At 37.8% G+C, this 23,784-nt stretch overlaps 1 protein-coding gene across 1 annotated transcript in view; it reads right to left on the bottom strand.

Moving 5' to 3' along the window:
* Positions 1-14,089: 14,089 nt before the first annotated feature.
* The window catches only part of KYNU (kynureninase), a 60,009-nt gene continuing 50,314 nt past the window's right edge, over positions 14,090-23,784 (bottom strand). The window contains exons 12-15 of the mRNA XM_054070647.1: positions 22,283-22,335; positions 20,689-20,774; positions 17,465-17,695; positions 14,090-16,017 (exon numbers count right to left, since the gene is read on the bottom strand). Coding sequence (XP_053926622.1) covers positions 15,901-16,017; positions 17,465-17,695; positions 20,689-20,774; positions 22,283-22,335 — 487 coding nt within the window. The 3' untranslated portion in view covers positions 14,090-15,900. The remainder of the gene's footprint in view (positions 16,018-17,464; positions 17,696-20,688; positions 20,775-22,282; positions 22,336-23,784) is intronic.

Genomic DNA, 23,784 nt, shown 5'->3' on the forward strand with positions numbered 1-23,784 from the left:
AGGTAAATACGAAGTTTGAAAGGAAATGCTGAAACGAATTACAATTCTAAGCCTCAAGACAACTTCCCTTTTCTTACCTTCAATGAAACCCTTTGAGTACTGAAACAAATAGCTCGCAACAAAGCTGCTTTACTCTTTTGAAATGGAGCTTTAGTAAATGTGACAGCATACTGTTACTTTAGATTTATAAAATGGCAGACTCTGGCCTACCAGAGATTTTGTTACTAATAAAAAAACCTCATGATTAGTACTATTGCCCAATGAAGGTCTCCTGGGCAAACACTTCGGTTTCTTTGTTTTTTTCTGTTTTAACACTTCTCCATGAAAAGGCCCTTGAAGAAGTGCAGGCACACACAGCTGCTGCCCTGCTTCACTTCTTGCAGCATCTCATACCATAGTGGTCAGTCTCAGGCAGGGGGAACCCAGAGAACCTGAAGATCCAGGCACATCTCTGCACATTTTAGACCATAGAAAAGCCCTTTGGATACATCTTCACTGGCATTTTTGCCCACAACCTTTTTTTTTTCAACAAGGAATGATAGTATCCCATATTTTTAGCTCAATGTACAAAGCAAGGCTTTACCTTGCCGGTGCAGTGAGGATTCGCTTGCAGGGCAGCATGGTTGAGCTGCATGTGCTAAGACTTCGGTGGTGCTGGTCAGGCTGCAGAGAACTCTGATGATGTTTTGGCAGACTAGGGGGATAGATTTCTTTGCTTGTCTCCTGCCGTAAAACAAAGACCTGCCATACAACCTGAGAAGATCAAGGTCATCCTGAAGTTTAAGGATTTGTCCCAACACCGTAGCTAAATGAACCCGACTGTCAGAGGCTGCCAGTGGAGTTCCTCAAAAAGATGTGCTCCATCTGTTCGGATATCCAGCAAGAAATTCGTTGGGTGTTCTAGAGGAGAATCACACAGAACTTTCCAGTCTTTGAAGTAAGTGGTCTGTGAGTTGGATTTAGATTGAAATGTAAATATTATGTTGCCAACTTTATGTCAGTGGGAAGAGTGAGAAGGTACTGGGCTGGATCAACAGGACAGGCTTCAGGGTGTAGACCACAAGTATCTATTTTTACCCTTCCCATCACCTCCTATTACTACTTTTCATACAGGCCTCATACAGCAACCTTTGTCACTCACCCTGTCCCAATTTTCTCCTCTGGTCATTCTGGTTCTTTCTGTCTCCATCTCCTTATCTCCTTATGGAAAAGTGGGAGAATGTCCATTTTACATGGGAATAAAAAGACAGACATGAAGTGCCCCGGTGAATGGAGCAATTGCAAATTATCCTCAGGTTACACCTCCTGTCAGCACACCTGTAAACCTCCTGTGCTGAGATGGCTTTTTTTAAGTTGAAAGGAAGAAGCTCAAGGTGAAAAACTAAATGCTTTTGAATGAAGTCTTTTGGGTACAAATATGTGCGTTCAACAGCATTGAGAGATAGTTGGAGATATAGTTAGGAAATGAGGGCTGGGGCTGAACCTGGAGTGGAGCTCACAAAGAACTAGAAAAGGATTGTGAGAAATATTACAAGGCTGCAAAGAAAAAACTGATTTGCAGGCAGATCATTTCCTATTGCAGCAAAAAAAAATAAATGCAAGAAAGTTGCTGTGGTGAACAGCTTTAGTACAACATGCGTTGAGCTTCAGGGACTCAAGGAGAAAACCAGAAAGAAAAAGGGGAAACGTAGCTCTGCTGAAGGAGTGCAAAGCCACTAAGGTATAGAGGGACCCTTATATTATTATTATTGATTTTATAGCAACTTCTACAACATTCATTTCATGGCCAAAGATCCGATTATGCTAAAGGCCATACAAAGCCAGAACCGAGACTGTCCTTATTCTCAGATTCTTCCTACATATGCCAAGAGGTAACACACACATACAGACAGGAGAGGGAATTGAACAGCACGACAGCTGGTCTTTACTGTTCTCAACTAAAATATCATTTCTTTGTAGGCACTACATTTTAGGGATGTTATTTTAAAGATGGACTTCTGGAACAAAAACTGGATGTTGCATATGAATGGAGATGAGGTGTTTCTGCCAGGTATGAAGAAGTGAGAAAGCAATACTGTGCTTTACTTTAAACTAACAACTGCTAGTTCTTGAAGAACCTTCTAGCTCTTTTAAAAACTGTATAAATTTCAATTAATTTTGTCAAATGGAATAAATTTTAGGGAACCACTAATTGAAAATTCTGTTGTAGACGTGTAGATTTTCCTCAAAAACCTTCAAAAGCACTTTTACAACTAGAAAATATTTGTCAACAGTGTGGACTATAGAACTTCATCACTAAAATGTGACAAAAAAATCAGTAAACCTGTAAAATACTGCAGCAGACTTTCTCTCTGTTACCTTGTCCAAACCCTAGATTACCAGGGATGTGACATTTTTCTTGAAAATGACTTTCACTGTACACCTAACATTTCAAGTCAAGTTGCATTCCCCATCTGATTTCCTTCACATCCATTTGACAGTATGTCAGTAGTGACAAAATTCTATAAAAGGATGGCAGCTTTGCATACTGCTTAAACTTATGCAGCTCAAGCTTCCTGTGTGATCTCTGGAAGACTGAAAATACTTTAGATGTGCAAAAAAAAAAAAAAAAAAAAAGTCCCCAAAAAACAGTTTAGCAAAATCTAAGAGCTCATTTAATCTCAGTAATACTAAACAGGAAAGAGAAACTCCATCGATATTACCTGGAGCAGATTTCAGCTCAATAGGCTGCTCTTTGCGTGTTTGCTGTGCAAGTTGAAGCTCAGATTTCTTGTCCCTATTTCAGTGATTCACAGCATCATTACTTATGAGAGAAGTCATCAAGCTGGGGAACATCCAGTCTTCTGCATCTCATAACTGAGAGCGCAGAGCACTAAGGCTAAACCAACAGCTTCAAAAATCACTATTGACTGAGGATGCTGAACACTCAGCAGCTGTTACCAACTCAGTTGTAATAAAGTCAAGAAGTATCATAACTTTCATCAAGTGCTTGAACAGTGATCCCAAGACTTTTTCTGGACCAGCAGCCTCCTGATGGGGGAAGAAAGCTTGACTTTTTTTCTTTTTGCCTTGTTCAGCCTCTTTTCTCTGTTGGGATGACTGACTGTCAGGCAGCCCATAGTCTGGCTTGTGTAACAGACACCCAGTGATAAATCAAATTCAGTGCATAAATGAAGCCATAATAGACAATACAAACATGGACATCATGCAGGTTCAAGCCTGGAAAAAAAACAGTGTATGCAATGGCTGGTCCAGAGTACAACAATTTTCTATTAATGAAAACTCTTAAAGTTTCAAAACTTTGCATTTTATTGGGAAAAAAACCCTAGGAAACTATTACATACTAGACTATGTAATAATGAAGAAATAATATATTATTTCCCACATTATTCACCAGAGAAATAGTATTTTTTGTATTTGTAGCAGGTTGAAAAATATTTAAATATAAAAAGGAAAACAAAGAATTATGTATCTATGGAGAGTAATTTATATTCCCTCTCACAGCAATTGTTTGCTCAGAAAGCTGATGTCCATTCAGTAGCCATTATTAATTTTGCTATGAGGGCTTTGAATATTTAATTCCAGCAAAAATCTTTTTAGGACACATTCTTATATATCAAGAAGGCCGTGCACTTGGCCATGTAACAGCTCCAAGAGTCTACAGCCCACGTTAACAGTGGTCTCTAACATTACCTGCTTGGGCAATAAATGCTCATTATTTAGAAGTCTGTATGTAAATGTTAACATAAATATACAGTAATGGGTAAATTCAGACAACCCTCTCAACCATAACCTGCATTATAAGCATTCTGGTATCATCTTCCCAAACCTTTCAGTCTGAGCTGATTTTTCCCCTTAATAATCTATTTTACTTACTGCAGTCTTAAAAGTGCAAAAGATATTTATAAAAAATTGTCACAGGTGGTAGAGAATAGATCTTCAGAGATTCTCCAGCAGTTTAATGTTGGCTGTATGGGGGCAACATAGGCATTGTGGCTTGAGGTCTAAAGTCCCCAACATTCTAATTTTAGGAGACAAACAATCTTGCGTTAAAACACCTCTAAAGTTTTGATAACGGATTTACTTCACCAAGCAGCAGAGAAGCATAGGACAGAATTCTCTGGGTATTTGCTTACTAATAAAGGTCATAGAACGGTTTGAGGTGGAAGGGAATTTAAAGATCACTCACTTCCAACCTCCCTGCCATGGGCAGAGACAACTTCCACTTGATTAGGCGGCTCAAAGCCTCATCCAACCTGGTCTTGAACACCTCTAGGGATGGAGCGTGTTCAAAGATCATTTTGCCTTAAAATGATTAGATTTAGAAATATTCATAACTGAGACAATAAAAAATATATTTACTTTTAAACTTATTTTTCAAGCCTACCTAATGTAGATTTTTACCTTAGGAAAAAAAAAGATTAGGACACTGAAGTTAACAAAAACTACTAGGTAATAATTAGTAGGGGTTTTTTCTTCTCTTTCCTGGGTGCTTTAGGGATCTTGACACTTGTTTTAAAGGCCAGCTTTGCCTAGGGATATTTATAATAACTTAGAAAAGCAAACTCAACCCATTGTAAAGCTGTACTATACTAAAAAAGTGACAAAAAACCCAACATATGTTGATGCATTATGTAAAGACTTTCCTTGACAGGATTTAGTTACATTCAAGCTTTAAATGCAGTGTAAATGCATTTTCTGGAGTGTTAGGCCTCTGAGTGGTAAAAGCGCTACAATACCCAACTGCCAAAAAGGTGGTGTTTCATCACACGATAACGGACCTTAAAAAGACAAATGAGTCATGCATTTCAGGTGACAATATCTTAATCTATGTGTCCATGATCAAGTCAGAGTAACAAAGTGGGGATGGCAAAATCCTCCTGAACGCCCTTTTCTTCTTCCTAGTATTCAAAGTGGCTTCAGGTGTGACCCAAGCTCTCCACACCCATAGCTCGTTGACTGAGGAAGTTACAAAAACTGCCAATGTTTTCACAATAAAGGAAGTATGAAATGGCTGCCCTCGATATAAAACTGGTGCTCCTGCCAGTGTTGTTTCTATCTCTGTTAAAAAAGCTTCACCTACAGGGTGAAGAATAATATCAAGCCCTGTAGAATTCCATGCTGAGGGTGAATGGAGAAGAAAGCTGAGATGTTTTGGGATATTCTCTTCTTTTCCTTCAGCCTTTAAGGATGAAGAGGCTCTCTCCTACAGTATCAAATTCCACATTCACAAAAAAGATAAACATAAGCATCCGAGAACGCAAGGTATTCACAAAAATAATACAGCCCCCAACAAATCTAGTGGAAATAGGAATTGCTGAAGTCATTGCTTGCCTATTCCTAATACAGCTTCTATTCGTGTGGTTTTAACTCCCTCCCACATTGTCCTCACAGAGTCAGAACCACCCAGGCAGTTGTGCCGGAAGAAATAAGTCCACTAAAACAAGGAGAAAAAAAAGAAAAAAAAAAAAGAAGAAAAAAAGAGAAAGTCAGATGCAGGAAGTAAAACTCCTCTGTAGACAGATGGTTGTCCTCTCGTGTGTTCAGAAGCTTTCAGAGGACGTTGTGCTGTCTGAAATGGGCCTGGAAACAAAAAAATCCATCAGTTTATGAAGGACTTGAAGCAGTTAGTTGAACTAATTATTTCAGCATGCCTGTTTCAATCACTTCCTGTGATTCTATTTGCCCACGTAACACCGGGATACTTGTAGACTTTGTACATGTCTGTATTCCATTGCCCTTTCACTAGCTCCCTGTTGACAGATAATCACTATTGTACATTCTTATATGATCTGGGAGATGTCAGGAAATCTTACTGATTATTTTAAACGAGAATATCCAGGTAATAAATAAAGACAAGAAAACTGAAATGGGCCATCGGCGCAACTAATAGCCACCAGGCTGAGTGTTCGGTATTTTGGATCTTTGCACTTCTTGGAAGATTTCTTAACAGCAGCCACCTACAGAAAACAAGGAGGTCTTTACTCATACCACTCCCACAGCTCCTCACAAATACTTTTAATTTCAGCCTGCTTCAAACAGGCAAAAATAGAAAACTGATTGCCTTTCTTCTACAGATTTTGAGATTGTTCCAGTTTTTCAGTTCCTTCTAATCTCTATAGTCTGTGGTCTCTGAAGTCATATACTTCCTTTCCTCCTGTTTCTCAAGACCACTCTGTCATCCCTTTTCCTCTGCATCATGCTCGTAATCTTGTCTTTGTGAGCCCCTTTTAATCCTATATCTGCCAATCTTAATAGGGACTCTCCTAAAGCAAGTACACAGCACTACCACGTTCTGATGCTGTAGTTACACCTATGTAGGTCGTTATAGAAGAATCGCCTTTACACTACAATAGCAGGTCCCTAGTGCCATGTTTTACATCATCTCCACTCTTGCTTGATGTGTTTAACAAAAATATTACAATGCTGATTTCTTATCAGCCAGAATTACACCTTCAGAGCTGAGAAAAGCACCCGTTGTTTCTATTAGTCTAGCCAAGCTCTACAATAGGAAAAACTACATCACTAGCAGTTCAAAAGGTAAGCGGTATTTAGTGTTAGGGAATATTTTTAGGTTTTTAGGAGAATTTTGGACTCAGGAAAATGGAGAGAGGGAGTTTAAGATGTTATGTGAAGCACTGCAGATAACAGCCTCCACCCCTTGGTCGTGTACATTGACAAGAGCGGCAGCAGAACTGCATCTCTGTTGCAGCCTCTGTGCGTTTATAAAGACTCAATTAATTAAAGTCCCTTCAGGCCACCTCCCCACCTGTGTTATCAGTTCACCTTTAATTCAAGCTTCAGTTATCATGACCCTTCTAGTTCCTCAGAGCAAAAAAGCACTGAATGTAAGGCCTGTTGGGAAAAATATTCTCCACAAGACTTTTTAATCCCAGTTTATTCTTCCCTTGAAACAGGGTCTGCAAAATCAACTTGCACTCAATACTCATTTCTTCACAGAGCCAAGAGGGTTTTTGATAACCTTTAAGAGCGACAGTGCAACGGAGGCACCAGCCTGCCCTCCTGCACTAGCCTGCAAATCTAAAATAGGTCCTTAAAGAAAATAAATTTAAACATTATAACTCCGCAGTGTAAGTCATTATGATGTACTGAATGCAAAGCAGCTGCTTCGAACAGATTTGGCATATAACAGGGGTAACGTAATTTTACACAAATCATTATGTTCATTATATTAAATTAATAGATTTAAGTTAGTCAATGATGCTTTAAAATACTACCTCAGCCATAGATGTCTTTATCCTTATATTTTAAAGGTTTGGGGTTTTTTCCTCAATATTCTGTGCAGAGAGAACATAAATATCCAGATCACTACATCATAAGCCCCTAAATTCATGGCTGTTGAGTCTCTTCCAATATAAGCATCTGAAGGAAAGGTGCTTAAGAGAAACAGAAAATTACATCATCTTTTTTCCTGATCTTTTGAAGACTGGATGATATTTTATTTTTTTTTCCCCATCCTCCAGGAACAGATTCTGGACTAGTTTTTCCTTCTAAAGGTTTTAATGTCTAAAATTCATCAAACATCTTGTCCTCAGAGACAATATCATTCAAGTTCAAAGGACCTACAGCCCTGCAAAAACTGATGTCTTATTTCCGAGCTAATGCCTTTGTTTTCATTGAATGTTTGATTTCACCAAATTAAACCACTTCTTATCCATTGTGTAAATGTGAAAAATGACAGAAGACAGAACCAAACCCCTTGGTACTTGGAAGAAAAGAGAATATATAGATACATATATCTGCACATATATATCATATACATCCAGTTGGTATGTTTTTCCATATAAGATTTTTCCAGGATAGATTTATTGCAGATAATGGGGTTTTTTTCAGATGTTTTTTTGAAGAGCCTTTGAATTGAAAATCGTAGTCTTTCAAGGCATTTGTTTTAATGAACATCATTATAATTAAGAGCATGCTTTTCAAAACTAAATATGAAAAGGATTTTTTTTGAAGTCTGGGTCTGATTACTGATGGAGGAACTTCAAGATCTTTTTTTGCTAAGCATTTCAATATTCATTCAGAAAAATGTCAAGATAACAGACTTTAGCATGTAATTTTGGTGATTCATACTTTTTTCTTGTATTTTATCACTTCGGTTTTAATATCCCGTTAAAACAAGAAAGTTTGAATAAAATAAGAATGCTAATGAAAATGAAGCAGACATATGTTACATCCATTCTTCTACAGAACTTGGAATATTCCAAAAATTGACTCATAACATTATCCTTCATCCATATCTGATACACAGCAATAGTCTTTGATTTATTAGTTAAATTTGAGAAATTGAGACTAAGTTCTTCCTAAAATTCAATGTATTTATTACTCCGACTTTGGTCCAGAAGGAGTTTATGTAACTCAAGCTCTTTCAACAACAGATGCTATAAAAAGGTTTATATATTCATTAAATTATTCTGCCACCATTGTTCAAACTTGAGTTCATAAACAATGATAATGAATGAGATATTAACATATATTTAAAAGTCAAGTTCCACTATTTTTTAATGTGTCACTATATATGTTGTATGCCATTATCTTAATAGGTTATTTTTTTCACAACTCTATATTTAATAGGATACAATCTAGGAAAGCACGAAGCATAAGCAACCATTAGATTCTAGAAAACAAGTGTGAGGTCTCAAAATTCACTTTAGCACAACTCCATAGTCAGTAAAACTGAAATACCTGACACTGTGGTGATGAACCATAGAAATCAGCTTGTGTCCTGAGGTTCCCTGGTGGGTGATAAGGAGGCAAGACACCCCGAAGGCAGGCTGCACCACCAACAGAAGGAACTAGGCTTCACTAGGACTTTCTACAACCCCTGCACTGAGCAAATTTACCCTAAATTTAGCAGCAAAATAAGTCTCTAAACTTTTTGCCAGCTCCTTCTGGGCTCAGCGGCTCTCACACTCTTGGCAGCACACATGTGCAGGTTGAAGCTTGAGTGTTACCTGCCTGTCATCCCTCACCGCAGCTCGACACAATCACAGCTGTTGGTTAGCTTCTATTCATAAAAACAGCAAAAATATGGGCTTTCTTCCCTTAGGCTGAGGAAGACATAATATAGAATCACAGAATGATTTGGGTTGCAAAGGGACCTTAAAGACCACACTGTTCCAACTCACCTGCCATGGGCAAGGACACCTTCCACTCGATCAGGGTGCTCAAGACCCCATCCAACCTGGCCTTGAACACCTCCAGGGATGGGACATCCACAACTTCCCAGGGCAATGTGTTCCAGTGTGTCACCACTTTCACAGGAAAGCATGTCTTCCTAATATCTAATCTAAATCTACCCTTTCGTGATTGTTCTCCCACTAAGTGAGCTCTTCTCAGTAAGGTTGATGGCTCTGCCATGCACTTTTCTACCAGAATAGCTGTTGTTGCTCTACTTGCTGCTGGGTTTTATCAGGTCAGGGTGTGCTAGAGATGTTTTCTCAATACTTGCTTTGACTGAGTTACTCAGGAGACAAAAGCACTTCTTTGGTCTCCTGAATAATTGAAGGGTCAAACCTTCAAACTCCCATTCTAGAGGTGAATTTTTTTCCCAAGATGGTATGCTGAAGAACTCTTAAGACACCGTGTTGTAAAGAAATGACTGTTAATAATCATTATATTTACCCCTCAACTTTCTAGAACTCAAACTCTTTAAGTGAAGAAACACAGTAAAGGCTATTGACATATTTGGACCTTAAAGAACAACACAAAAGGAGAGTAAACAATAATCAGAGCTGTGTTTTTAAATTTACACGGTCTAATGTGAATGGCATCTGCTGTGGGCAAAGGCTGAAAGAATACCAATGCTGTTGCTGTAATCCTGTTGAGAAATCAGCTTATAGAGGCCTTCTATTCCTTAAGCTGAAGTTTTCCTTTCTTTTTATACGTAGAAAGTGAGCGTCTTACACACATAGATTCTACATTTTATAGCTACCCCATCAAACTCATTTTCACTTTCTCAGTGATATGGCAACTTAGCAGTGGAATCAGGAAATATAGCCTTTCCAGAGGCAATTAAGAGAACTCAGGGGTAGGTGAATCTGGACTTTCACTCACAGTTTCTCTAAGGAGACCTTCACCATACTTTTCTCTGTAGGAAGTAACAGCACAAGAAAGTCTTGGAGCATGCTTAAAAAGATAAGTCCACACCTTTGCAAGTTATCCAGTTGCAAAGTGTTGCTCTGTCTAAGGTAGGAATTGGCATAATTTGTTCCTACTCTTGACCACACTGGTTTAAATTCAACATCGAACACAAGAGTACCTGGACACTTTGCACAAAGTTTCAGCTAAGACATTAAAAATGCTTCTATATGCTGTTTGAAGGATGAATATTTCTGAAAATTTCCCTTCACCCCTCAGGCACAAATGTCAATAAAACACTTGCTAAAAAAAGCCCCAGTGTCAATATGCACGAAGTACGTCAGACACACCTCACTGCTAAAATCCAAAATGTATTACAGGCCTATTTCTGTTGACATTTATTAATGCCATTTTAATGGCTCCCAGTTCTTAATATCATGTGCTTAAGTATCAGCGTGAACTTTGCAGACATCCTGCAAGCAGCCTCCCAACAACCACTTCGCTTTTACAGACAGTGAATTGAGGCACAGGAGTAATTTGCAAGGTAGCAAAGTTGTAATTCTGACCCAGGAGGCTGTGGACCATAAACATATGCTAACACCCTTTCGCTACAGTCTCTCCAGTGGCAAAGAACTTACTCTGTGTCGCAGCAGGTGAGGCCATGAGCTTTGTGCAATCTGCATAGGTGTCTACGCAGTCTATACTCCACTTGGTGGGAAGGCGTAATCCTTTTCAAGCTGCAGTGGTATTTCTAGTGCTCAGATGTTTTCTTTCATTCGGAACATGCTTTGTAATGAAGAATTGGAAAAGTTTTATAGAATCACAGCAGAGTTCGTGTTCGAAAGGACCTTAAAGATCATCTAGTTCTAACCCCCCTGCCGTGGGCAGGGCCATCTCACTAGATCACTCTGCCCAAGGCATGGATACCTTCATATTCATATCTCTCACTGTCACAATACAACTGCCATTCGCTTTTATTTCAAATGAAGGGGTTTCAGTGCTGCTTGCCTCCATGCTTATTTCACAAGCCTGTATAAATCTTGCCCGACATGGGAGTTATTTTGAACACATTAAATAATGATATTTCTATGTCTCTCCCACTTTGATGTAGCCTCCAAGGAGAAAGAACTATCCTGGATATCCGACTTGGTCACGTTTTAATGATTTGACAAACTGTTCAAAATCCTTTAATAAAATGTAAGTTCTTTTATAAAAAAGAACTTCTGCACTTAGTTCAGAGGCTCTGTCCTCCACAAATTATAATGTAGTAACTTTTTGCACATATACTTTAAATTCACAATTACTTTCTTATTTTTAACGCTATTTTTTATCATTTGATTAATTGCTTAAAACTGTACACAAAGATAAAGGGAACTTTGAAATTCATACCTTGGAGTATTAGCATGTACTCGAGACTAGATGTAAATGTCAAAGAGAAAAAAAGATCTAATGAACTCTTTATTGGTGAAATACTGTATTGCAGCTGCCTGGAATTTTAAATGTTTTGTAACTAGCTCCAAAGAAAAATAACTACAGAAGTTTACTTACAGTGTGGACTCTCATTCAGCATTTTTAATGTCTTCTTCCAGGGTAGATGGAAGCCATTTATTTTGCTAGAAGTTGCAGCTATTTCATTTTGCTGAAGTTTAGTGGATCCTTTTAATGTTCCCAAAATGCCCAGGAAAAAAAGAAATAAAACCAAAAAGAAAAAGAAATTCTGTCTAGAAAATTACAGGACCATAAGTTTTTCTTTTCTCTTATGTCTCCTCTGCCATAATAATGGCTTCAGGATTTAAATCCTTTGCTGCTATTGTGACTTCAAAGCCTTAAAACTGCAATTGAATGAAGTAGTTCATCTGTCATTATTCAAATATGAAGCAATTATGATGAAATAAAGATAGAATTCCATTGAGAAATACCTCAATCAATTCTCACTTATATTTAACTAGAAACATAAAATGATGCTTAGAAGAGTAAGTTTAGGTAATAAAAACTTGGAATATAAAAAGGATGAATTACTGATCTATAACTTATTCATTTCTGAGTAAGTCTTCTAAATATATTTCACAAATATTGACAAAAGTTCAAGCTTACAATGCAAAACTGCCTCTCAGCCAGTCATAAAGAGTGACTAGCTTTTCAGAAACATATTTTCATCAGTTTCGATACCCAGATGTTCAGATGGGAACCTGCTGAGATTTTTAAGGGTCTCTGAGCAGGTCACCTCCATCTGAACTATCTTAGATCACGACACATTAATTGCATCTGGAAGGAGTGGGTTTTATAAGTGAGTATCTCAAATAGTACATCTACCTCAGCCACATCTACATTATACTGCTGCCAATTAAATTACCAGACCAGATTATGTTGGGTGTTTTCTTGTTTTCTCCCTTTCTCTTCTCTTCTCTTCTCTTCTCTTCTCTTCTCTTCTCTTCTCTTCTCTTCTCTTCTCTTCTCTTCTCTTCTCTTCTCTTCTCTTCTCTTCTCTTCTCTTCTCTTCTCTTCTCTTCTCTTCTCTTCTCTTCTCTTCTCTTCTCTTCTCTTCTCTTCTCTCTTTTTTAATCTATCAGTGTATAATACTCTGCCAATAAAACAAAAGTACGGTGGATCCTGCAGTAGTCAGACCAAGGGCTCCCAATGTTTCATGTCTTAAGCTCTTCAAATGGGTCATGTCCTCTCCGTTCTCAGTCATGCAACAAGCTCAGATGAGAAAATAACTGTGTTATACTGTATGTTTGGTTTTTTTTTTTGACTCAGAATGTACTGTTCTTTTGGGAAACAATAACATCCTTTTCTGCTTATGGAAGAGGACTATCACCTCTGTAGACTTCTCTCTGGACAGGATAAAAAATGCATAAATTAATCCTAAAGTATTTTCCTCTTGTGTTTTCAACAGTTGCTTAAGGATATCCATATAGTATTAAATTTTCTTGTGATGAGAAAGATCACAGATAACCAAGGATCTACATACACACATTTATCTTCCTTCATTTTATAGGCACTTTGTAACTCCACCTGGATATCAATTTTCTGTCATCTACAGACACTCACGTCTTGTAGTTTAATTTGAAAAATATAATTTCTTCAGACAATCCAAGAACTAAATGTTATCACAATTAAAAAGCAGTAATACTTAATACTGAATTTTAAATCAGAGATGTAACTAGCAAGAAGTATTCAGGGTATATACAATTAATTATTTCACACATAATTATTCCTGATATTGCTTTAACTGTGAAAACTTAAGGCATTTTAAAAAGCATACTGTATTGTTCTGGGATTTTTTTAATTTTGCACAGAAGCTCTTTCACTTGATATTCTCACACTAAATAATATGTAAAATACTGACACCTAATGTTAACTTTCAGTATTATTCATCTTGCAAAACTTTTGCTATAAGTAGGGAAAGACTGTGTGGAACTGGTGCTTATGCTGCAATTTTCTTTCAGTAAAAAGCTATGTAGCCTTCCCTAACATTTTGTAAATAATTTTCTGAATTTATATATGCCTAAAAAAGCCAGGAGCTTTCATGTCTCATAAGGGAAAAAGAGTAATTCAGAAAAATCGAAATAAGTGAGGTTTGATCTGTCAAATGAAACACAAATGCTTATTTATAAAGTCAATATTTGCACCTGTACCCTGAATTACTACTGAAAGACAAAAAACTATTAAACAGTTATTAATAATCTATGATCCTTCAAAACTTGGACTGTATAGATTCATTAAGTACTTTACTTACTTACCTTCCTTGGTTCCCTTTTCTTGATCAGGGGCACAAGGAATTGTTTTCACAGTTTGTGAATTTAACGCAGATATCAAACTGCAACCTCAAAATTCGATATTTATCTCCCTGTAACTTCCAAGGCAGCTAGTCAGAACCTGATGACTAGGTGTTATTTAGAAAGATTTTTGAGGTTATTACTCTCCCTGAGTTTGCTGCACAACCAAGGGTCAACTGGTATCAAAATAAGGGATATTATACTCCAACCTGGTGTCAGATCTGAATCTTTATTAAGCTTGCCTAACTTTACAGTGAAGACATAAGTGACCATCAACCAGAGCTGTACAGCAGCACAAGTGATTTAAAGGTACTGGCAGTGAACTAAAACCCTTTTCAACGCTGCAGTCTGCCAGAGTTTAACATTCAGTACTCCCTTCATCAACAGTCACTTTACGGAAAATGGTCCTTTTTCTAAGATCATGTCACTTGACAGACGAAAGTAGCTGTGCTGCAGCGGCGAGTGCAAAAACGGAACGACAGCCACAGAATACAGATACCTGATCTGCAATACAATGATAGAGTCTCAGCTGAATTAAAAGCCATAACATCAATGTAACCAAAGCTTCTTGAGTAAGCCAGAGCTTTCCAACTGAATAAACTCCAGTGCTATTTTTTGAAACAATATTCCAGTTCTAGAAGCTGTTCTGAACTCTTCATATTTGCTAAAAATGCCAACAAATGCTTTATTTGCAGTTCTTTCATCTTTCCCCCTACACATTGCAGCCAATGAAATAGGTGTTACTGCAGCAAGATGTTAAAACTACTTATCTTTGGGGAATTTTAGAGCAGAGGTATACACAGGTTTCCCTGTGCAGCAGGAGATGCTCAAAGTGTGAGAAAACTTCAACCAGTAAAAATGCCTTTGAGTCAAATACTCACTTCTTCCCTGAAGTCCTTTCTTACCCTTGAGGTAGAATAAAAAAATACTATGAGAAGTAAGTTTCAAAGTGGGTCATACCAAACATTAGACACATTTTATACCATCAGGGAGAAATTTTTAGTTTATTCTAGATGAAGGGTTAGAGCTGAAGAGCTACAGACAAGATGTTAGTTGCCATTTATATTAAGGTGTTATTTACGTCTCAAGAGAACTCCAGGTAAAGTGGTGGTTAAGCGTAAGCAGTTTTTCTTCATTGTTTTTAGCTGTCTTGTGCAAATCTCTGTAAAATTTGGGCCACACTGTAAGTTAACAATGAGATATTTTGCAGCGGCTTAAACAGTTCAGAGTTCATTTTACCTAATCTGAAATAAGCCTTGTTAAAATTACAGTAAATGCTCATACAGCCCTCAACACTCAGTCACATGAATTTAAAATTGTTCTCAGCTTTCTCAAGTATTTGAGCTCCAAGATGACTACCTAGAAAGATAAACAGTAGATGTTTTGTTTTAGCCAACTATATCACACTAAAGACGATATCTGCAATGCAAGTTCATTCTTCAATTAAATCATTAATTAATGATTAATAGAATTCTAAAATGTTGAGCCCTTTGAAATATTTAGTATGCAGCAGTGAACAGTTTTAAACAACAAATTGTTCAACTTTAACTTTTACAGTATACCATGTACTTTAAATAGAATTGATAAATTAAAAATGTAAATTGGACGGTATCTTTTAGCTGTTGGTGATTTGTCTGTATTCTACTTTTTATTATGCATCATTTTTATAATAAAGAAGGGATTTTTTTTTTCATTCCTGTTCTAGTTGATAGCAAATCTTCCATGCTTCTCAAAGCTAATGTAATAAAATGTTTAAGAAAAGCCCCATTAAAATATATAAAGCATACTAATTCATGAAGTCAAAGTCAAAGCAGAGTGGAAATATGAGCTTTAATAAAACTATGTCTGTTATAAATAACTATTCAAGCACAGTCATTTTTTTGCAAATTGCATAGGATATAGCACAGTCTACTCGAAGCAAAGAGTCGCTCAGCAGGATAAATGCATCTTAGTCAAAAATAGATTAAAAGATACAGCTGAGCCATCAATAAGAACCAGATAGCGCAGTATTGTTTGCTGTTTATTTCGAAGATGTAATTGCAGATCTCAGGATTTCAATAAATCTGTGCACATCATGGAAAGAATTGTAGAGAGGAACTGGGGCAACGCGAAGAGCATTTGGTTCTCGCATGTCACACTGCAAAACAGAAAAGGAATGTTTCATAAATTCAGGTCACTTCATAATTATCTGGCAGACTATAGTTTTAAATATCCTATATTCTTCAAGGAAGAATGACTGGACCAACAAGGAGAGACACGTGAAACTTTTTGACCCCTGAGAAACTGTGAGGAACATAGTGAGAAGAGTAGTGTGTTGTCTAAAAAGAGGGTTCAAGGCTAAGGATGGGCAGGAATCTCCCAGTGGCACTGAGGGTCTCCAAACCAGCTACCTATCCCCATAATATACCTTAACCGCTATATTAATCCACAGTGGAAGAGGCACATAGGTGACCATAAGAGAGAAACATGCTGGTACGATGGAGTATCCTGTACTACAATTACAAGCAATGTTGCAGGGCTTGCAGTACTTTTCTTTCCCTTTTCTGTGGATTTGAACATATTTTTTAATAGAATAATCTTTCATATTTGAAGCATATTACTGCACTGGGAAGACAAGCCAACAGCGTAAGGCCTCATGCCTTCTTAAAAGCATCAGTTCCTGGAATTCCCTAGCAGCACCAAAACAGCGGCATATTCAGCCTCAAAGAGTTATCCTTTGGGGACACAAGTCATCAGCAGAAATAAAACTCATGAATTATTTATATGGCATTATGCTACCAACCTCACCTCCCAGCGCTTCTAAATCACCAGATGTATAGCTTTAAATTTAGCTTTTACTGGTTTTGAGCAGTGTTCACCGGTAACTGGGCCATTACGTGGCATCGCCATTCTGTGGCTGATTTTCCTGAGTTGAAGAACACTCTAAGGAAATGACACCTTTTTAAATCCTCCACCTTGATCCTTTACAGAAAGCAAGACTTTGGCCATTTGCAGATCAGGAAATGGACTGGTGGAGGTTTAGAGCTCCTTGTCATGGCCAGTCTGAAGGTGTGTGAGTTGAACGGCTGAGAATGATGAGAACCACCCGAGTGCTGCTGACTGCTCATACCTCAGGGTTGCTCAGATCTCCTCAGGCCTCATGCCTGAACCTGCAGCAGGGGATCTGGACAAGGACACTGGACAGAAGACATTGTCCTGGATAGCTCAGACACACTCATATTTGCCTTTTTCCAGTAATTTGGATTTTTTTTTCTCATGTCTTTCCTGTTCAGAGCATCAGCTTCAGATTCATAATGTCTCCCACCAAAATGCACCCAAAAAAACCCCTCTAATGTCAGTAGTGAGTCCTGGGTGCTACTTGCAGAACTACTGAAATAAATCAATAGAGAAAGGACAATACACAGACCAACAGATACTTTATGAAATAATTTGATTATTTGCAGAAATAAAGATTGAAGATGCTATGTAAGGAGTTTTTATCATTCTCAATCTTTTTTTGGCCTTATACAAGACCATAATTGAATAAAAATCATAGTATATGTTCACAAAACGGTGCATAAGATGATGAATTTTTATTTACTCACAGCTACTCCTCTCTTCTCCAGCTCTTTAAACACAGACTTGATTGGAAGGGAAAAAGATAGTGTAAGTTGGCATCCTCTTTCCTCAATCCGAGATGGCGTGATTATTTTCACAAAGGGCTTCTCTGGATTTGTTTTATCCTCCTTGTAGTAGTACTTTATCAGGTATTCCAAGTAACCGGTGAGTAAAACAGACTTCCTTCTCAATGCTTTCATTGTAGTTTGACCAAAAACCTATAACGATTTTAAATCATTAGAATGATGATGCACTGCTATAGAAAATAAAAAGGAAGTAAAGAGAACTAAGGCCATTTCTGAGATTTTTAATAACTTAAATTGGTTTGGTAATACAGGGACCGAACTCTGTCATTCTTAGTTTTCTCTATATTTTATCCTTGGAATCAAGAGTAGTATCAGATAGATATTATAGATAACATTTTAGATAATGAAAGACTTTTTGTCTGTTGTTGAAGTTTTACACACTTCCATATCTGCTTAAATAATAAAAATAAAAAATAAAAACAGATACGAAAACATTCTTTTGGATATCTGAAAAGGATCCATAAATTCTCTATACATTCAAGAGGGCTGCATGAAACCCAAAATGACATATAAGTTTTCCCTTGTATGTACCTCAAGTAGCAGAAGCCAAGGGTTAAGACTGAAACATCAAATCTGATCTACAAACTCTGGTCTTTGAAAACACAAAATTTGTACTAACATACTGACTTTAATGTTTTCAGTCCCGTAGAGGCAGAGTTGCAGGCTCTGTCTCTGTTAGTCCGTAAAAAGAAAAATATTTGAGTGGTTCTGGTTTAACAGCTCTATGTTCTTACGGAGCTAGAAGGACTGGTGAGCTGCAGAAAGTCAAAATGTCGTGAGACCTGCAAAAGGGGTTGGTTATAAAAGGCGGTACTACTTTGCCACACAAATAAGGATGAACTGTAAAAGAGTTTGGGAGCAGTAGAAGGTGCAACAGCTTCTCTTTGTGCTCTGGAAAGGCTCAGTTACAGGGAACAACAGAAAATGTGACTCCAGAAAAAAAATTACCCTTGCCTTTCCCAAAACTCTCCCTTCTTCCTGTGCAAGGAGCTTCAGTGAAAGATGACAATTTGGAGAGGTGCAAGTACCTGCCAGTCAGCTCAAATCAGAATCTGGCACGTAAATGCCACGTAGCTGCTGATGGACAGCTATACCTCTAATGCAGACGAAACATCAGAGACAAGGTGGAGGTCCTGTACGAAAATCCATGATCTTTACTCTTAAGAGGTCATTGCTCCACACTGAAGGAGTAACACTTTTTAGATTACTTATATCATAAACTGGTTGTTTAAATGTTTAAAGAGGTAACTGAAAATTCCTACTCAAAGTACAACAAAATCTGGTTTCCAGCAGCACTTGGAAATCACTCCTTTGTAAAATATCCCATGTATTACTCTATCATAGTACCACAACCAGTAGATGCTGCACAATACCAAAAGCCCCTACACGTTTCGTGTGGAACAGAATATGGCCACTGTAACACAGACTGCACGGAGACCGTGTTGTCACAGAAAGGAATGCGACAGCCACCAGAGCCACCGGCAGAGAGAATTTGTACAGGTCGATGAAAAAATAGAGGTGCTTCTCTCAGCACATAGGCAAGCAGAGCATACACACAGCTACTCATTGCGTTACTGGAGGCAAAATGGAGACTTGCCTCCTATTCCTCTGGGCTTCGCAGCAGTATGAGGGATGGATCCCCTTAGGCTGCATGTAAAAATCTGTTTGCTCAGGCTTTGCGCAAGGAATATTTGGTCTCTTGGGTGAAATTTTTGAGAAAGATCTTTTAAATGTGGCTGTAGAGCACTCCCCTTTTTTCCATAAAAGGGAGCAGCTATCGCCATAACAGTCACTTTAAGCGTTATTGAGGAATAACATGCATTAACACTTACAGTTTTCATTGTTTCCGTTGGAAACGCTGCCTTCTGCTTAATGTCTCCCAGTGAAGGTGGCATGCAATTTCACCAGCCATCTCTTGCCAGACATGAAAACTATTTTGTTTCCTACTGTATTAGAGCAATTAGCACTGGGAAATCCTGGCTGTGCCAAAAGGTAATGCAGGCACGGAAAGAGGAGACGATGAAAACTGTTCAGCCCTCATTGTTCGAGGCTCCCTGCAGTGGGCTAAATGACACCAACCCACACAAACTGGAGCACTGACAATCTGGGTCATAGCAGAATAGCTTTCAGCTTATCTCGAAGGTCACATAAAGTTTAAAAAAATATATTGGATGTTTAAGGGCTAACAACGTAAATTGTCAGGCAGAACAAGAAGAATTGCTGTGCCCTTTGCAGTCCTTCAGCGTGGCGTGTAAGCTGGAGACAGCACAATTGGCAATTCTCTGACTTTGTTTGCTTAAGATACTGGTTTTTCAGTAAATAAAGAGGGACTTACAGCGTATGGACGTTGCTCTTTGTTCCAGCATCAGATTTGCCATTAGACTAGCAGTAATGGAACACTAGCAGAAACAGATTTCTTTCATTTATATTGATGGCAAAATCTTACTAACCAAGGCTGGCTTGCAAAGCAGCTTTAGAAAAAGATTAATATAGTAGCATTTGTAGCATATAGGAGGGAGATGTGTGTAGAATGGTCATTTTCAGCCACAAAGACCTAGAGGCTTGCATTTCAGGGCACAGAAAACAGGTTACCCAGGGAAGCTGTGGCTGCCCCACTCCTGGAGGTGTTCAAGGCCAGGTTGGATGGGGCTTGGAGTAACCTGATCCGGTGGGAGGTGTCCCTGCCCAGCACAGGGGGATTGGAATTAGATGATCTTTAAGGTCCCTTCCAACCCAAACCATTCTGTGATTCTATGACTCCTTGATTCTATGATTAATTGTGCTGAGGCAAGCTCTGGATATCTCTATGAGAAAAGCTGCTGTTTGTACTGAGCCCCTAAAAACCGAGACAAACATAGTGCTGGCAGTCAGCTTTGGAGATGCAAACCTCATGTGTCTTGGGTCCAACAGCAAAGTCTGTGAGAACAGTGAAGGGATGAGTGTATTTATTAAAGGCCTTGGTCTCTCGGGGCTGTGGGCTTATTTTGTTTGTTTTTCATTTCCCCTTCCTCCTTCGCTTTTTAAATATTCAGCAATTTTTAAAAGGGAGACAGCAGTAATGCGTGTACACTCATTTAACATTTCTATACTCTAAAATTTAGGCTTAAAGTAAAGCAATTACTTACCTCTAAACTAGCTTGCAGAGCACAGACCAGCAAAATTGGAGGATTCGATAACCGAAATCCATTAATTCCTTCACTTAGTTGTAATTCTGGAAAAATGAATAACTTATATTAGTGTTTTTGATTTCTTCCTTTTAATGGATTGGACCTTATCTTGAAGTCTGTCCTCATGCAATAAAATATTTCACTAATGTGGCCTGTAGGAATCGGTCATTAAAAGGAAATGGTAATCTATTCACAGCTAATACTTTTAGCTTCGAGAGAAGCCCAATTTTATCCAGCGGAAGACCTCATTAGCAGCTTCATGACAACTAGAGAACTGCAATTAATTCGTTTAAATGGTGTGTGTTAAAACCACCTTTACACTTGAATCTCTTTTAACACTGACACAAACCAGAGAAATTCCAAGTCAGCAGAGGCACGCTCGCGTGGAGCCGCGGCGCTGCCACGAGCTGGGAATCATGTTCCTTAATTTTATTAAACTGACGAGACACGCGGGAGACTGCATATGCAGCTAAGTGTAGCTTCAGGCCACAGGGAGAAGTTGCGGAGACTTTAGGCTGTGAAATTTCACAAAATCTACTTAATAAATCCATAAAGCTTTGCTGTAAGTTCTGTGTCACCATTTATATTTCATGCTCCAGCACCAAAGCAAGAGGATGCAGCAGAAGAAACGCTTTTCATGCACAGCAGACTGCCTAATTTTATAATGGTCTTTGCCTAACTTCTCCCCTATAAACTGCCCATGGAAATGAATAAATGTTTTTCTTCTAGCAGTTTTTCAAGGCAATTTCTGTCTTCTGCTGGCTTTCCATAGTGCTGCTCTCTTACATTTGGTCAGAAAAAGAAGAGCAGACTGAAGCCTTTAGAGTGGTGTTCTCCAGCCAAAGTCACAACAACCGGGTTTGACACAGAGAATTAAAAATATATTAAAACCAAACCAAACAATGAAAACAAAAAGCTCCTTTCTCCTCCAGATCCCTCAGGATATTCTCTCTGCCACGCTTTAAACTGGAGCTGAATGGTCTAGCTGTCAGTTTGGAAAACTGACATATTGCATATTGGGACGATAAAAGTTCAGCTATTTCAGAGCAGGTTTGGTTCTGTCTCATAGCCCATCCTTTGCTAATGCAAGGGATTTCGAGATGCCAAAGCACTGGTGCTATCTCATAACTTCTGTCAGGTTGACTTACCTTTATTTATATCATTTCTCATTAATTCCAGTGGAACTAATCCTAAAGTAAGATCTTACCCAAGTGAAAGATAGCAGATCCTCGCTCCTCAAACTTATGTTTAATTCATTGAGATACTTTGAAATTTTCATCCATATTCTACACCTGCATTTTTAAGGTATTTCAGCAAAATATCTAGAAGCAGACAGTCAGACCCATATGCCCACAGACCAGATTTATTCCTATATTTATTCTTTTAACTCCATTTCATTACATATTTGGGGCGAGTTTAGCTTAATACATTTAATGTAAGTGAGGAAACTCAAAGTTCTATCCTTTCTACTCCAGTTACTAGGAAAGTGAAAGTGATTATATATAAATACACCAAAAAAAAGAGGTAAAATTAAAAGGGAAAAAATACGTACTGTTTTCCATAAGGAATCGTGTTTTGAATTCATGACCCCACCAGCCGATTAGCCTAAGATTTTGAAAGACGGTAAATTAATAACAATTTTAGTACAATATCTTTTAATCTGCAGATGACAATTAAGAATTATATAAGTAAGATTAAGACATATATAAATTTCTAATAATACATTATATTTCTAACAAAGAAATAAAATGCAATGAATTATATACATACCTAGCACTAAGGACTTAATATTACTCTTTGAGAATTTCTCTTTAACAACTGACGATAAAATGTGCTACAGCTTTCAGTTCAATATTGATCTTCAACAACATCTCTTTTGTCTGAATTAATTTCGCAAAGAAAAAAACAGAACAGAAATATTTCCACTGTTTTGTTCCAAGACATTAAATTCAACCCATCCCCTACACTTAGTTCAATTAATATTGAAAGCTAAAAGGTGTTATAAAATCTGACTTAGTTTCACCAAGCAAAGGAGTTGGTGACTGGCAGCAGTTAGCGAACAGGGCATCAGGAGGACTGTGCATGCATTACATTTTCCTTACTGTGAAAAAGCAAGATGAATCCTGAATAAACTTCTCTTCTCCTGCTCTGAGCTTATTATTAAAAAATCATTCCTTAAAATAAAACCAAGACAATACAATCCAAAAATCAGACTTTTTAGATCACATTCAGGAGAAAAAAAATTTAAGGATCAATTTCTTCGAAGATAATTTTTTAATTAGGATATTACAATAGTAACATCTTCATATTTGTTGAAAAATATGCTCAAGAATATGGGTATAAATGGGTTTGCCAAAGCAGCTGGGTCCACTGGATCAACTAGTGCCCGAAGCACTGCAGGTAATGTCAATATTAGAAAATTAAGAAGTCTCTTTCCACCTTCCTTGGGTTCTGTACTTCTTGTCTCAGTACATAGCACTATTGGTGACTAAGAATCACAATACTACTTGAAATTTCGCCGGTATCAATGCTATTAAAATATTATGAAGTCACCACTTCATAATGGTCAGAAAGAAGTTGTGGTCTCCAGGACTACATATATCGGACATTTCTTCCAAGGCTTTGCTCAGTTTTCCTCTGCGAGGTAGCCGAGTTATTAGGAATTAAGCCTGGCAAGTATCCAAAAATTATAATAATAAAAAAGTCTGTAGGTGAAACTAACAGTAGATCAGCCTCCGTGGAAGGAAACAAGGAAAAAGAGAGGCACTACCCCTCTCTAAAGTAGGAGCACATCCTTGTGGTATGCTTAAAAGAGCTTAGCTCTGCAGAATCAAGACCATATTTGAGTTAAAGTCTTCTTATATGAATACAATTACACTATGGTGTAAAACAAAGTACTTCCTATTTCTGTGGAACATAGTTTTTATGTTTACTTCTGTGAAAGCCTCTGAGCTGCATCCAAACATAGTCTGTACAGAAAAGGATGCTTTTTTCTTTATTGCTGCATGATGTTTTTATTATTCTAAGACCCATGAAAATCAATAGTCCAATATA

The sequence above is a fragment of the Cuculus canorus genome, chromosome 6, assembly GCF_017976375.1.
Source record: "Cuculus canorus isolate bCucCan1 chromosome 6, bCucCan1.pri, whole genome shotgun sequence".
In the NCBI taxonomy this organism is placed as follows: domain Eukaryota; kingdom Metazoa; phylum Chordata; class Aves; order Cuculiformes; family Cuculidae; genus Cuculus; species Cuculus canorus.